At 49.2% G+C, this 15,948-nt stretch overlaps 2 protein-coding genes across 5 annotated transcripts; one reads left to right on the top strand and one right to left on the bottom strand.

Annotated features, from left to right (window-relative positions):
- Positions 1-6,201: 6,201 nt before the first annotated feature.
- On the bottom strand, positions 6,202-12,269 carry SAT2 (spermidine/spermine N1-acetyltransferase family member 2). Of its 3 annotated transcripts, none has more exons than XM_071210336.1 (6): positions 11,957-12,269; positions 11,562-11,645; positions 11,366-11,467; positions 11,211-11,251; positions 10,894-11,057; positions 6,202-7,098 (listed from the first exon to the last, which is right to left on the bottom strand). In XM_071210336.1, exons 2-6 carry the CDS (start codon positions 11,596-11,598, stop codon positions 6,921-6,923), a joined length of 522 nt encoding a protein of 173 aa, XP_071066437.1. In that variant the 5' UTR covers positions 11,599-11,645; positions 11,957-12,269; the 3' UTR covers positions 6,202-6,920. The 3 variants fall into 3 exon arrangements, with proteins under 3 accessions (XP_071066437.1, XP_004468801.1, XP_023447564.1); XM_004468744.4 differs by lacking the exon at positions 6,202-7,098 and adding an exon at positions 11,771-11,822 and having other exon boundaries at positions 10,678-11,057; positions 11,957-12,263; XM_023591796.3 differs by lacking the exons at positions 6,202-7,098; positions 11,366-11,467 and adding an exon at positions 11,771-11,822 and having other exon boundaries at positions 10,678-11,057; positions 11,957-12,264.
- A 152-nt stretch (positions 12,270-12,421) lies between these two features.
- Positions 12,422-15,948, top strand: SHBG (sex hormone binding globulin). Of its 2 annotated transcripts, none has more exons than XM_004468748.5 (9): positions 12,422-12,664; positions 13,320-13,468; positions 13,639-13,730; positions 13,891-14,080; positions 14,242-14,403; positions 14,618-14,777; positions 14,899-15,035; positions 15,359-15,566; positions 15,787-15,948. In XM_004468748.5, exons 2-9 carry the CDS (start codon positions 13,355-13,357, stop codon positions 15,927-15,929), a joined length of 1,206 nt encoding a protein of 401 aa, XP_004468805.1. In that variant the 5' UTR covers positions 12,422-12,664; positions 13,320-13,354; the 3' UTR covers positions 15,930-15,948. The 2 variants fall into 2 exon arrangements, with proteins under 2 accessions (XP_004468805.1, XP_004468803.1); XM_004468746.5 differs by lacking the exon at positions 12,422-12,664 and adding an exon at positions 12,693-13,097.

Here is a 15,948-nt window from a genome sequence, read left to right as displayed (position 1 = left end):
CGCGCGCGTGCGCGGAGCTTTACTGTCCTCAAGCGTGTGTTGAGTGTCTTTTCTAAGCTCCTCTAATTTTGCGCCAAAGGAGGTTTGAGTCACGGTTCTTGCCTTGAGGATATTGCAGGAGATCCCGATCATGCATATAATGAAAGGTTGAAGAATAGTTTCAAGGCAATGGCGAAAAGCAAGTGCAATTTAGATTGGCACAGCCTCAGAAATCTAAATGCTGAGGAAATTCAAAAGAGGAAAAATTGCCATGGAATAAGAGTAGCAGGGGGGAACTTTAGGAATACTGAAACTAAGACAAGTAAGAAATGTAGGTAGAAGTGAGTGAAACAGCACAGAAATTAGAGTCATTGTTGTGCATTAAATCATTTGGCAAACATTTATTTAACCCCCCCCCCCCACACACACACACACTATATTCCAATCACGTAAGCGCTTGGGATTCAAAGACAAGACATGGTCCCTGAGTAAGTAAACAAGAAGTTTCCTTACACAAGTGCAGAGAGTGTAACTGAAGACACACTAGAGCTGAGGGCTATGTGTAGATGGTTAGCTGTACTTAGGCCATGGAAGACCAAACAGGATGTAACCAAGGGCGCAAAGGGGGTTAAGAGAAGCAGAAAGACTGTCCTTTGGGTAACCACAACTAGTTCAACTAGCACTTAGCATGAAGTGGGCAGCTGCAAGAAGCCAGACTGTTAAGGACCTGTAAGTCAGGATAAGGAGAATGGATTTTATGTTATCATCAATAATGGGGAGCCAGTGACAGATTTTAAGCTGTAGTGTAATGTGATAAGATTTGCATTTTACAACTGTGGGGAATAGATTGAAGGGCAGTGAGACCTGTGAGGAGAGAAGCTGAGGACCTGCCTGGATTAGGACTCTGGGCAACAGAAGTACAAATTGAGTTTGAGCCTGTTAGATTTGAAGTAGAGTCCATAAAAATTGGTGATAGGTGGCCGACTTGGCCCAGTGGTTAGGGAGTCCATCCACCACATGGGAGGTCCGCGGTTCAAACCCCAGGCCTCCTTGACCCGTGTGGAGCTGGCCCCTGCGCAGTGCTGATGTGCGCAAGGAGTGCCCTGCCACGCAGGGGTGTCTCCCGCGTAGGGGAGCCCCACGCGCAAGGAGTGCGCCCCATAAGGAGAGCCGCCCAGCGCGAAAGAAAGTGCAGCCTGCCCAGGAATGGTGCCACATACACGGAGAACTGACACAACAAGATAACACAACAAAAAGAAACACAGATTCCTGTGCTGCTGACAGCAACAGAAGCGGACAAAGAAGACACAGCAGATAGACACAGAGAACAGACAACCGGGGTGGGAGGGGAGGGGAGAAAAATAAATAAACAAACAAATAAATAAATAAATAAATAAATAAATAAATAAATAAATAAATCTTTAAAAAAAAAAAGAATCGGTGATGGAGGATGGAGTGGAGTGGGCTGGGATCAGGAGTCAGTGAAGTAGCAGGAGGAGCACAAGATAATTCCCAGATGTCTAACTTAGATTACGGAGTGAATGGTGATGTCGGCCACAAGGGAGAGAACACAGGAGGCAAAGGTTTGGAGGAGAAGGTGCTGAGTTTAATGAGCTTGGTTTTGTACTTTGAGTTTGAGGGCCTGTGGGTCATCCAAGTGGAGATGTCCCCTTGTCTCAACAAATTTCTTTTTTTTTTTATTTTTTAAAGATTTATTTTTATTTATTTAATTCCCCTCCCCTCCCCCGGTTGTCTGTTTTCTGTGTCTTTTTGCTGCGTCTTGTTTCTTTGTCCGCTTCTGTTGTCGTCAGCGGCACGGGAAGTGTGGGCGGCGCCATTCCTCGGCAGGCTGCTCCCTCCTTCGCGCTGGGCGGCTCTCCTTATGGGTGCACTCCTTGCGCGTAGCGCGGGGGACACCCTTGCGTGGCACGGCACTCCTTGCGCGCATTAGCGCTGCGCATGGCCAGCTCCACACGGGTCAAGGAGGCCCGGGGCTTGAACCGCGGACCTCCCATGTGGTAGACGGACGCCCTAACCACTGGGCCAAAGTCCGTTTCCCAACAAATTTCTTTTTCAGGTCCCAGTTTAAATACAATTTCCTTAAGCTCCCATTATGCCCATACTAGGTTAGTCCCGTATCTTATACTGCCAAAGTATCCTGTACTCCTCTTTGGCCCTCATCACAGTTGTAATAATAATTTGCTCAGTGTCTTTTTTCCACCATTACACTGTAAGCACTCTGAGGTCAGAGACCAGGTTCCTCGTCTGTGTGTCCCCACTGTTGTATACCCAGCACTTCACAGTTCCTGGCATAGTAGGCATTAATTGAATGAAGGAACAATTGTCCTGCAGGTAAATGGACACATAGGTGAGTGGCCCAGGAAAGGGCTGGGTTGGAAAGGTGGATGTGGAAAACATCAGCATGTTAATCATGGTTGAAGCTGGAGGAGGAAATTAAATCTCCAAATAAAAGTATAGATTGAGAAATAAGGGTGCGGTCATGGCTCAAGTGGTTGAATGCCTGCCTCCCAAATGGGAGGTCCTGGGTTTGGTTCCCAGTTCCTCCTGAAAAGACAAAAACAAATAACAAGCAAAACAGACAGAAGGCCAACTCAGCGAAGCCAATGTGGCTTGGTGGTTGAGTGCCAGCTTCCTACATATGAGATCCCGGGTTCAATCCCCAACCCCCAGTACCTTAAAAAAAAAAAAAAATGAATGGGGTCCAACACAAAACTCAGAAGTACACCAGTATTTAAAGGACTGGCAAAAGATGAGGTGCCTCCAAGGGGACTGCAAAGGAGCAGCAACAACTAGAGTGGCAGTGATTTTGATGAGCAGAGAGATGAGAGAAATTGAGTGGGGCAGATTTTCAAGAATACTGGTTATCAGACTGAAGAATTTGGGTTTGGACACTTAAACAATAAGCAGTGACTGAATTTTGTTTTAGGAATGGCAGTGTTATGAATTGAATTATGTCTCCCAAAAAGACACGTTCAACTCCTAAACCCTGGGTCAGTGAATGTCAACTTATTTGCAAATAGGATGTCTGAAGATGTTAAAATGAGGTCAGACTGCATTAGGGGGGCTCTAATCCAATGTGACAGGATGAGAGACAGATTCAGAGAGAGGGAGATGGGCAGTGGCAGAGAGACAGAGATTGAGTTGTGCCCCACAAGCCAAGGAACACCACTGAGAGCCAGCACCCACCAAAAGGCAGGAGAGAGGCATGGAATGGATTCTTCTCTTGATGAGGAAGCATGGCCCTACTGACACCTTGATTTTGACTTCTTGCCTCAGGAACTGTGACAAATAAACCTCTGTTGTTTATGGCAACGAGTCTGTGGTGCTTTGTTATAGAAGCCCCGGAAAACTAAAACAGGCACCGTCACAAATTTCCAAGCCCCTGGCACCAAGAGTCTCCTCAGTTTTGATTTTCCCTCTTCTTCATCTGATCCTAGTCCTTGTTCATTCAGGTAAAGGATGAGAGTGGGAAAAGGGAGGACAGCATTTCAGACAGGGGAATGACATGTGCAGAAGGCCTAGAAGGAAGAGTAAAATGGCCTTGAGGTACTGAAAATAGTCTAACATGGCTGGAACAGCCCTGAAGAGGAAACATGACTGGAAGAGTTGGCTTAGGCCAGAGCTTGGAGGACTTGAAACATATTTCAATATGTTTGGACTTTGTGTTGAGAATGATGGGAGTCATTATAGGATTTTTCAGCAGACTTGCATTTTAGTAAGATTACTAGCTGGTATAAAGGATGTTATTACAGGATGTCCCAGCTTGCTTTGGAATTTCTAAATAGATAGACAATATTGGGAGGAAGATAGAAAGATGGATAGAAGGATGCTTATATATGGAAAAGAAGGATTAAATGAAAATTTACATACTGAATGTTGAGGTGTCCCCCGCCCCCTGACTTCTCCCGTCCCACCCCCAGAACATAATATCCATGAAGCCAGAGCCTCCAAGCAGGAGTCTTCTGTGATTAATGTGATCAGAAGAGAAAAAAGACCTAACCAAACTGAAGTCAGGGCTTCCTTAAGGAAATGGCCTAGTGGACCACCTTGTAAGAAAGCCTACAAGCCTCCCTACGCCCTACATATGCACACATGGTTTACAAATTCCAATCAGTAGTTTTAGTGCCCCATTCTTAAAAATGAACAGACAACTGAGGATGGCCAGACGTTTGAGACACACTTCTAAAATAAAAGACGGAAGCCAAAACAAAGAGAAAGAATTAAAAATACATGTATAAGCATAAGAAATACAGGCTATGCAAGGAGAAAAGCAAACAAACAAAAAACTACCACAAATATTCTGAGAGAAGAATGTAAATCCATGAAACAAGGACAGAGTATTTTTTATAATATATATATTTTTTATTTTTAAAAGATACATAATCACACAAAATGTTACATTAACAAATATAGCGGTAAGCAGCTGTGGCTCAATCAGATATGCTTCCGTTCACACCTCCTTGTGAAGGCAGGTTCACCAGCATGCTGTGGAGTGGAAAGCCGGCTCAGCAAAGTGATGCAACAAAAAGAAGGGAGACAAGTGAGAACAAAGGAGAGCCCACAGTGAATGGACACAGAGAGCAGACAGCAAGCAAGCCACAAGTGGGGAGGGGAAATAAAATAAATAAATACAGACACAGAAGAACGTTCAGCGAATGGACACAGAGAGCAGACAGCACACAAAAAGCCACGGGGGTGGGGGTTCAAAAAAAAAAGAAATATAGGAGATTCCCATATGCCCCACTCCGCACACCCCCCACTTTTCCCACATCAGCTTATTTCATTAGTATGGTACATTCATCACATTTGATGAATATATTTTGGAGCACTGTTACACAGTGTGAATTATAGTTTACATTGTAGTGTACACTGTCTCCCAGTCCATTCAGTGCCATCCACATGGCAGGATATATGATGTCCTGCATCTGTCCCTGCAATATCATTCAGGACAACTCCAAGTCCCAAAAATGCCCCCATACCCCATCTCCTTTTCCCTCTCCCTGCCTTCAGCAACTCCAGTGGCCACTGTCTCCACATCAACGATATAATTTCTTCCATTGCTAGAGTCACAATAATTCTATAGTAGAATACCAGTAAATCCACTCTAATCCATATTTTATTCCCTAATCCTGTGGACCCTGGGATGGTGATACCCACTCCCCCTCTCAATTGAGAGGGAGCTTCAATCTCACATGGCTGATGGATGGAACTCTCCTGCTCACAGCTGTAGACTCTCTCAGTTCCTTGGTGTGGTAGTTGTCCATCCTTACCTCCCTGTCAGCTGACCTGGGTAAGTCCAGCAAACTGGAGAGTAAGTGCAGCAACTCTGCTGAGGCTCAGGGCCCAACCGGCACATGGACAGCCCAAAGATTCAAGTCTCCTGGGCATACACCAACCCCAGTGCCAACCACAGTTTCAGTGAAAAAGAACAGAAAAGGCATGTGTAGAGAATGAGAATTTTTTGGGAATCTGCGCTCTGTAACACTCAGGAGCACAAATTCCAAAGTAGGGCCCACAAGTATAGAGTATTTTTAAAATGCAGAGAACAGGCAAATTTTATGAGATATATATATTATTTAGAAAATGCAGAGAACTAAAAAGAGCTCTAAGAAATTAAAAACTTGAAAGCAGAAGTGAAAAAATTCAGCAGAAGAGTTGGAAAATAAAATTAAACAAATCTCACAGAAAGTAAAGGAAAAGGTATAGAAAATAAAAGAAAAGGAAAGGACTAGTCCATGGAATTCAACACCTGAATAACAGGAGTTCCAGAAGGAAAATTGGGGGATAAATTAGAATACATAAAAAACTAAGCAAACAAAGACAAGGGATATATTAATTCCGGGGAAAAAGCAAAAGGTGTAGGAAATAAAACAATCATAACTCTACCACATGGCTCAGCTGTGAAGAGCATTTGCCTCATCATAATAATGTAAATGCTAAAGGCAGATCCAACTAGAATTAGGACATAATAATACTGGAAGGCTTTTTTCCAGGCTCCAGATGCTCAGATGCATTGAAGATTGGGCTCCACACAACCCACCGCCAAGGCCAGGAAGGCATTGCTGCTGGAGGCGTAATGGATGTTAACACTGTTTTATAAGAGGTGCAGGGAAGCGGATGAGGTTCAAGCAATTGAGCGCCCACCTACCACATGGGACGTCTTGGTTCGGTTCCCGGTGCCTCCTAAAAGAAGAGCTGATGCAACAAGAGACACAAGGAAGAAAACATAATGAGAGATGCAATAGAGCAGGGAGCCAAGATGGCTCAAGGGATTGGATGCTTCCCTCCCCCATGGGAGGTCCCAAGTTCAGTTCCTAGTTCCTCCTAAAGGAAGATGAGCACACAATGAACAGGCACAGCAAGTACAAACAAAATGGGGGAGGGGGCATAAATAAATAAAATAAATCTAAAAAAAAAAAAGGAGGTGCTGTAGACCACCCTCATCCATGATGGCCCAGCATGTGGAATCAGTGATGCCACCAAAACCTCACACAAGAGCCAGGTCCACCTTTGTGTGTTCTGTGTGTTTTGCATCCAACAGTAATGAGCCTATATATGTCAAGTTGGTGGAGGCCTTTTGCACTGAACATTAAACCAACCTAATTAACGTTGATGACTACAAGAAACTAGGGAATGGGTAGGCCTCTAAAATTGGCAGAGAGGAAAAACCTAGTAAAGTGGTTGGTTGCAGTTGTGTGGTTAAGGACTATGGCAAAGAATCTTTAGTCCAAGGATGTCATCAAAGAATATTTCAAATGCAATAAATGAACCAATAAAAACTTGGCACTCAAAAAAATACATATATTGGAAGGATGGCAGGATGGGAGGTGGGGTGGGGTGATGGGGGAGTTGGAAAAAGTCAGCTAGTTCCTCATCTTCAACAGTGAGAAGGCAATAATTAATGCCTAAAACAGAAACATTCACAAGTAATGATATCTGTATGCTATTTTGAGTCTGAGATAAATACAAAACCAAACACACAAAATAAAAAACCCAACTGAAAGTGATTGCCTTTGAAGAGTGGAGTTGAGGGAGCAGATGTGGCTGAAACAGTTGAGCACCTGATTCTCAAATGGGAGGTCCCAGGTCCAGTTCCTTCTAGAAACAACAACAACAAAAAAACAAATAGTAAACAAATGAAAAAACTAACTCTGGGAGCCAGTGTAGCTCAGTGGTTAGGAGTTGGCTTCCCACATACAAAGTTTTGGGTTCAATCCCTGGCCCTGGTACCTATAAAAAAGAAAAAAAAAAGGTTGGGGGGGAATTGAGGGACTACTGGGTTTTTTTGTTCTTGTTTGTTTTGTTTTGAATACAAGCCTTGTAGACAATTTGCCTCTTTAAATACGATAATGTATATCTATGATTAAAAAAAGAAAGGTGGGGTAAGTGGGTGTGGCTCAAGTGATAAAGCTTCCACCTACCATACCAGAGGACCTGGGTTCGATCCCTGGGGACTCCTGGTGAAAAAGAAGAAGAGGAAGTATGCCCACGCGGCAAGCCAGTGCCCGCGTGAGTGCCCACGTGGTGAGCAAGTGCCTGCGTGAGTGCCCTGCAATGAGCCAGTGCCCCGCGCAAGCGTGCCACACAGCAAGATGATGACACATCAAAAAGAGAGACAAGGGGAGAGTCAAGGTGAAGTGCATCAGAAGCCAGGAACTAAGGTGGCACAAGTGACAGGGAACCACTCTCCACACCAGAAGTCTCCAGGACCGAATCCCAGTGACTCCTAGAGAAGAGAAAATGAGAAGAGAAGACAACACAGACAGCAAAAAGAGCAGGGTGGGAGGAGGGGAAGCGGAAATAAATAAATCTTAAAAAAAAAAAGAAAAGAAAGAAACATAGAAGGGGGTGATTACAGAAGAGGTTGGGAGATTTGTTAGGAAGCTGTGGCAATTTTCAAAGAGGCGATGGTAGAAACAGGGAGATAGGAGAGTGGGCAGATTTGAAAAATGTTTTCATTGTTTCCTCTATTTTCCTTTTTAAGAGCCCCCAACACATACACCTCAAATGCCCTCTCTTCTGTTCTTACTGCAATTGGCAGGACCCAGGCCCTCATCACCCCATACCAAACACCCTAAAACCCAACAGAATCACCTTGTAAGGTGGCAAATGAAGCAATGAGTAGGCAGGAGCACAAGGATGTGGACGAGGAGATGACAGTGGAGTGCAAAGTCATCCTGCAAAGAACTGATAAGATCTGGGCCAAGGTGAGAGGAAAAGCTTAAAGGTAAACTCAGAAAACCAAGGCAAGGCAAGACGAGGCAAGATAAAGTTTGGAGGGAAGTGCACTTGGCCCAGTGGATAGGGCATCCGTCTACCACATGCTAGGTCCAAGGTTCAAACCCCGGGCCTCCTTGACCCGTGTGGAGCTGGTCCATGCGCAGTGCTGATGTGCGCAAGGAGTGCCCTGCAACGCAGGGGAGGGGAGCCCCATGCACAAGGAATGCGCCCCGTAAGGAAGCTGCCCAGCACGAAAAAAAGTGCAGCCTGCCCAGGAATGGCGCCGCACACACAGAGAGCTGACACAGCAAGATGACACACACACACACACACAAAAACAGATTCCCGTGCTGCTGACAACAGCAGAAGTGGACCAAAGAAGAACACGCAGCAAATGGACACAGAGAACAGACAACTGGGGTGGGGGAAGGGAAGAGAATCAAATAAAAAATAGGTCTTTGAAAAAAAAAGATAAAGTTTGGAAATATTTGGTTACCTAGTTCATACCCTTTTCTTCTGGACTCATGTCCAGGTTTTATTTATTCATCTTTTGAAGAACTAATACATGGACATTGCACAAAACTCTGAAGGGCCAAAGTGGTATTTGGGAAACGTAATCTCCTTCCCCCATCCCCTAACCAAGTACCTCCTTTGCCCAAAGGCAGCTACTCTCTGCTTTTTCATGCCTCCTTCCAGAAATAGTCTCTTCTGCATTATAGTCTCAATTTTAAACGCCCTATCACTAGATAAATGGCTTATATTTAAAAGATAGGACCCTTGACAGATTGAGATGAGGGAGCCTGCAGGCCTCTGGCTCCTGTCTCAGGGAAGGGGCTGACAAACCTCATTATCTCTTTTTCTTTTCCTTTTTTTTTTTGAGGTACCAGGACTGGGGATTGAACCCGGGACCTGAGCCACATCAGCTACCCTGAGCTGGCTTTTTCATTTGTTTGCTTGTTGTTGTTTTGAGGAGGCACCGGGGACTGAACCTAGGCCTGAACTCCAACTGCTCGAGCCACATTTGCATCTCTTGATGCAGATTGTCCTAAAGGTCCATCAGCAGTACACTGGTATCAAAGGTCAAAAATTGGCACCCCTCAGGAAGAATTTGACCCTCTAGAGTGTTCTGTTTGGCTGACACTCTTTCTTTCTTCAAATTTTAAGATGGGTCATAAAGTCTCTAGAGTCTAGACTTCCATAGGCCCTAGACCTTACAGTTTACACCTTTATGTTATCTGCCTATTCCCTTTCCAAGTCTCAGTTTTCTTCCTGCTGATATAATCAATGATTCCCCCACAGAAGGAACAACATGCCACCATTAAAAAACGGTGACAGGGAAGCGGACTTGGCCCAATGGATAGGGCGTCCACCTACCACATGGGAGGTCCCTGGTTCAAACCCCAGGCCTCCTTGACCCGTGTGGAGCTGGCCCATGAGCAGTGCTGATGCATGCAAGGAGTGCCCTGCCACGCAGCGGTGTCCCCCGCATAGCGGAGCCCCATGTGCAAGGAGTGCGCCCTGTAAGGAGAGCCACCCAGCGCAAAAGGAAGTGCAGCCTGCCCAGGAATGGTGGGGCACACACGGAGAGTTGACACGGCAAGATGATGCAACAAAAAGAAACAGATTCCTGGTGCTGCTAATAAGGATAGAAGTGGTCACAGAAGCACACACAGCGAATGGATACAGAAAGCAGACAATTGGGTGGGGGAAGAGAGAGAAATAATTTTTTTTTTAATCTTAAAAAAAAAAAAGTGATGACATGTATATTTAACAAAACGGAAAATGTTTCTGATATATCGTTAAATGGAAAACCAGATTGTGAAAGATTATGATTCCATAAGCCCCTGTTCACTTAACTGATTATATGTATATATATTCATTGAAAAAATCCAAAGTATCCATATCAAAGGGTTAATGATGATTATGTAAGGCTATGCATGCCATTTTTATTTTATGTATATGTTCCAATTTTTCTAACAGAAACCTGCATTGCTCTTTAATAAAATATTATGAAGGCTGGGACATGTCACACTGAAAATGAAGATTTTGTGACTTTTTCAAAAGGAAAAAACAGTTAGCTGAGTGGATTTTTATAAAGGTGGGGCAAGTGTTCCTTCCCAGTGCCCCTGAAATGGTACTGCCAGGTGGCAGCCTATGTTATTTAGTTATCAGCCCGCCTCAGTCCTCTGTCCAGGCCTTTGTCTGGGTCCCAAATGTGACTGAGAAGCCTGATGTGCCAGGCTGGGTCCCCTCGGGGCTCTCCAGGCTCAGACCATTCAGCTTTTCTTCTCCCTACATTCCACTGGCCAGAGCCAAGATTCTGGCCCGCTGAGGGCGAAACACACCTTGGGCCCACCCTGGGCCCCCAGGAGCAACACTCACTTGTCAGAACATTCAGCAAGGGACTTGAAGTGGCCGAAGCTTATCACCTCATCAACTTTTCTACCCAACACTACATCAAGACAGAATAATTATCATTTATTTTTCATGCTGCACAAGGAGGTGAAAAAGCCTCTTCTTCAATTCTGGTCTTTCAATACTTCGGCAACATTAACTCTCAACCCTCCTTCCCACAGGAAGGCCTCTGGCTGTGAAGATGGTCTCTCAGGAGTGCTTGAACTGGTGGAGAAGGCAAAGCTCAAGTAGAGGGCAATCCCCAAGGGATGGCATTACCTTCCTGCCAACTCCCTCATAGCCTCTCCTTCAAAGCGGAAGGAGCGCCAGCCCTCAGCTTCAGTCAGATCTTGGGCTCCTAGGGCCTTGTATAAGTCCATGGCCCTCTGGTTCCAGTCTAGGACTGCCAGGCGGAACTGGGAGCAGCCCTTATCCAGGGCCACCTGCGGGAGAAGACATCACTCACTTGCCTGGGGTCAAAAAGGGAAGGCTTTCTCAGCCCCAACCAATGGGGTCCCCGCCCCACATACACCCTTGCTTCTCTAGGGTCTCGCTTGCAGCTGCCACCCTAGCCAGACCCTCACTATGCGCCTCACCTCAGCCACCTTTTTGATGATTTTGGTACCAATCCCCTGACCTGTTGTGGGACAAAGAGCAGAAAAGGCCACAGGCTGGAATTAGAGGGCAGGGAACGGGGGTGGGATCTGTGGGTTACATTGCTCCCACCCCAGCCTCAGCCTCTGCACAGTACCCCGATATTCCGGCTTCACATAGATGTCTTCCAGATACACATTGCGTCCCTTCCATGTGCTGTAGGTGAAGTAGTATAACCCATAGCCCACCAAGAAGGGCCCTGAGAGAGAGAGAGATAAGACTTTCCAGAAGCCTGGGGGAGAGACGGCTGAGGCTGACTGAGAAGCAGATGTCTGCGATGCAACGTCTCTTACCTTGCGGCTCACCGTGGGCTGGAAGAATCTCTGCCATCAAACAGTGATAAAAAGGATTCTCGCCAAAGCCATCTGCTCTCAGGGCTGCAGAGATTGGAGATGTGAGAACGAGGACCGGAGGGTACCTCCCCCCGCAGCGCAGTGCCTGGGGAAAACCGTCCCTCTCTTCCTCCCCAGCTTCCTTCAAGACGGAGGTGCGGGGCCCCCACCTTCTTCGCTGATTTTCACCTGATCCGGGAGTTTCTCGTACTCTGCTAGTTCCTAGGGCGTGGGGACGCAGGTTAGTTAGAGGGCCCCGCGGCTCCCCGAGCAGGTCCTCCAGGCGCCCACCTCCACCCTCCGGCCGCGCCTGCCCCGCCCCCCCGGGACCCTGGTTTCTGGCCCCCAGCCTTCACCCGAATTAGCCTCAGGATGTCTCCACAGTCTGCCTCCTTGGCCGCTCGGATCTGCACGGAAGCCATCCCAGCCCGCGTCGTCTGGCACAAAAGTCTAGGCCCCGCGGCTCCGTCCCGCAGGCCTGGGCGAAGGGCAACTGAGACAAGCTCGGATCCCGAAAAGCCGAGGGGAGCGTAGGGTGGGAGCGAAGGTCGGCCGCAGGGGGCTGGCAAGGCGGGGCGGAGGAGAGGGGTCGGCGGAGGACGACCCTGGCCGCCCGGGTGGCCCCTAAGTCCCGCCCAGCCCCTAAGTCCTGCCCCCTGCAGGCGTACACCCGCCAGCCAATCACCTTGCAGAATAGGCTCGTCCCCTTCCCCGAGTCCCGCCCCCGACGGCAGGTGTTGTGGCTGGCCCTCGAGCAGGGGTCAAGGCTGGGCTGCGGACGTCTCCCGGCTGGGGCTGTTATCTGTGTTTCCCAGGCCCCATGGGAGCCACCTCACTGCCCAAACATCACCCTTGGCCTTTCTTTATTTGAAGTTTACGTTGGACACCTGCTCTGCCTTCCCTGTCTCTCACTTGCTCATTCAAGACCACCCTGACCCGGGGAGCCCCAAGACCCAGCTCTGAAGGCTGTTTCCTCCAGCGTTGGAGTGTCCCAGAGCGCCCCGCCCCCTCGAGGACATTTGCAATATAAAGTGGTTCCGGGGGAAGGTGACGGATTTCTACTGGTTAGTGTGTTAGGCCCAGAAAACAAATGGCTAAGGGAGAATCCTGGGAGTGGGAGGTGGGGCTCGTCTTAGTGTCCACTAAATCTTGCGGGGAGATAACTGCCTCCCTCTACCGCAAGCCTCCGGGGCGTGGGAAAATGCCTCGGGAGGAGCCCAGACCAGATAACAGAAACTGGGCCTGCCTGATCTCCAGGCATCCTCACAGCAACTCCAGTGCGTCCGTCCGGGGGTGTTTTCCCCACTGCACAGTCAAGGACGGTGAAGCGCAAAGGGGGAGTGACTTGCTCAAGGTCACCAGCTAGATAGTTGGGATTCGGACCTGTCTCTGCTCTCGCCTGAGGGATGCTACTTGGAGTGCAGGGCAGAACTGATTTGGGACCCCAGGCCTGTGCGGGCAGCCTCCCCGGGCGGGCAGAAGGCTCGGAGGAACCAGGTAAGTTTCTAGAGGAGGAGAGGGAAAGTGGGGTGTCCTCTCCCAGCTCACACATTTTCTCCACCATGGGGAGGACAGTGGTGAGACTGTCTCTCATCCCATTTGTCCTCCAAGGGGGCACAGGGTCATTCCCCTGTCTCCTACCCCCCTTCTTCCCCCGGGGCAACCTTTAACCCTCCACCACCCATGCTCAGGCTGTCTGCTCCCATGCATTCTCCCCAGATTTCTCTGAGCCACAGAGAGGAACACAGCTGACTATGGAGAGCAGAAGCCCCCTGGCCATGTCACAAGGGCCGCCACTGCTGCTGCTGCTGCTACTGCTGCCTTGCAACCACCCGGGACTGGCTCTGGGACACCTTGCCCCTACCCAGGTGCAGGAGGGGGACAGGACGCTCAGTCTGTGTGTGTGTGTTTCAGTGCGCGTCACTTTGGCTCTGCCATCTTCCCTTCTCTCCTCTGGCCCTGATCTCCTTCTCTGGTCCCTCTCCCTCTGTCCATCTCTGTCATGTCCTTATTCCAGCTTATTTCCTCTTTCTGATAGAGACCCCAGGACCCTCCTGAACTGCATCTTATCAATGGCCCAGGACAAGAGCCTGTCCTCATCATGACCTTTGACATCAACAAAATCACCAGGTATGGGGTTTACATAGCTGCTTGACCTAGTTCCTTGAACCCTGCACTCTCTCCATCAACTCTTTGTCTTTCCCCATCTCCCTGAACTCCCCAGCCCCAAGCCTCACATTTACTTTCCAGAGCACAACCTATACACAGTTTCTCTTCTGTGTCCTTCCAGAGCTTTCTCCTCCTTTGAGCTTCGAACCTGGGATCCAGAGGGAGTGATTTTTTATGGGGATTCCGACCCTAACGATGACTGGTTTGTGCTGGCACTTCGGGATGGCAGGCTTGAGATCCAACTGCACAATCCCTGGGCCCAGGTGACTGTGAGTGCTGGGCCGAGGCTGGACGATGGGACGTGGCACCAGGTAAAGTAGCCCTGAGGGGAGGGGTGTCTTGAGTTGGTCTGACAAGGGGAACAGAACCAAATGAAAGTGCTTGTTCTTTCCACGATACCGGACTATCTCAGAAGAAAGTAGCTGGATGCCCACCCCAGGGGCCTCTGCTTCTGCCTCTCTCCTCCTTCCAGGTGGATGTGAAGACTGATGGGGACTCCGTGCTGCTGAGGGTGGATGGGGAGGAGGTGCTGCGTCTGAGACAGGTCTCTGGGACCCTGGTCAACAGACCCCGTCCCATCATGAGGATTGCGCTGGGGGGCCTGCTGTTCCCTGCCTCCAGCCTCCGGCTGCCGGTAACTGCATCACACGTGGGCAACTTTGGCCTTGTAGGCAGCCGTGGGCTCCAGGCCCACACTTCTGAGCAGAGGGGGTGGGATGAGAGCCGGGTGGGGAAGACCAAAGGCTTGTGTTCCTGAGGGCAATAAGCTGAGGGTGGAGAAGCTGGGACTGGAGCTCAGGTGCCCAGATTCCCACATCCCCGGATCTTCTCTTCCCCCCGCCCTCCAGCTGGTCCCTGCCCTGGATGGCTGCCTGCGCCACGATATGTGGCTGGACCAGCAGGCCCAGGTCTCGGTGTCTGCCTACCTTGGCCTCCGAAGCTGTGCTGCAGAGGTTCAGCCTGGGATGTTCTTCCCTCCAGGGGCTCATGCAGAATTCAGCCTCCAAGGTAAAGGTGATTTTTTCCCTCTATGACCTGCCTTGCCTTCCTCTGTCTCTCTCCACCACGAGCTACCTCCTTCCATGAAGCCCCAGCCTGGAGGCCTCAGGAAGTTCTTTTCTCCCCCCAGACATCCCCCAGCCTCGTGCAGAACCCTGGGCCTTCTCTCTGGACCTGGGGCTCCAGATGGCTGCTGGCATTGGCCACCTCCTTACCCTTGGGACCCCAGACAACACTTCTTGGCTCAGTCTCCACCTCCAAGATCAAGTAAGAGGGGGCGCTGGGTCCCCATTCACTGGGGCCTGGGAGAGAAGCTCCAAAGTGTCGACAGTAGGAGGGCTTGAAGCGGGTACCCTGGAGGCAGAGACACATGGCTCTGACTTAGATTTCATATTTATTTGGGGGTAAGTGTGGTTTTATAGAGGGTCAAGTCAGGAAAATTAGGGCAGGCTTTAGGTGGTGGGAATGGCCAGTGGGTGGAGGGTATGGCTAAGAGGCCGAATTAAGACAGCTGGGGTGGGGCCACGAGGCCTGGCTGTGGCTCTTCCTTTCCTCCCTTGCTCATGTCCCTGTCCCCACACTCTCTGCAGAAGGTAGTGCTGTCTTCTGGGTCTGGCCCAGAGAGGAACCTGTCCCTGGTCTTAGGACACCCACTCCAGCTGAAACTGGACATGTCCGGGGTGGTCCTGAGCCAGGGACCGAAGAACCAGGTCCTCACTCTGTCTGCTGAGCACTCTGGCTCCCTCCCCAGTCTCTGGGCCCAGCCTCAGGGACGCCTCTTCCTGGGGGCTGTACCAGGTAAGAGGAGTATGATGTTCAAGTTCCTCAGCATACCACTGGAACAGCTAAGGAGAGGGGAGAAAGGGGGCCTCTGGGAGAGAAGAGGAAAAGGCCACAGAGAGGGAGGCTGAGGGGAAAATGGGAGGAAGTTGGTTGAAAACATAGGTTGGGAGCAGTGGAAAGTTGGAGAGGAGCTTCTGCAGTGACTCTAACCCAACTCCATCCTGCTCCCCTCTAGGAGAGGACTCTTCTGCCTCCTTTTGCTTGCACAGCCTTTGGGCACAAGGCCAGAAGCTGGACGTGGACCAGGCCCTGAGCCGAAGCCAGGACATCTGGACTCACAGCTGTCCCCAGAGCCTAAACAATGATACCGCCCATTAAATCCCCGCCAAAGAACCTA

The sequence above is a fragment of the Dasypus novemcinctus genome, chromosome 21 (assembly GCF_030445035.2).
Source record: "Dasypus novemcinctus isolate mDasNov1 chromosome 21, mDasNov1.1.hap2, whole genome shotgun sequence".
NCBI lineage: Eukaryota > Metazoa > Chordata > Mammalia > Cingulata > Dasypodidae > Dasypus > Dasypus novemcinctus.
Note: the sequence above shows the minus strand (reverse complement) of the source record. Positions and strands in the feature narration are given on the sequence as shown.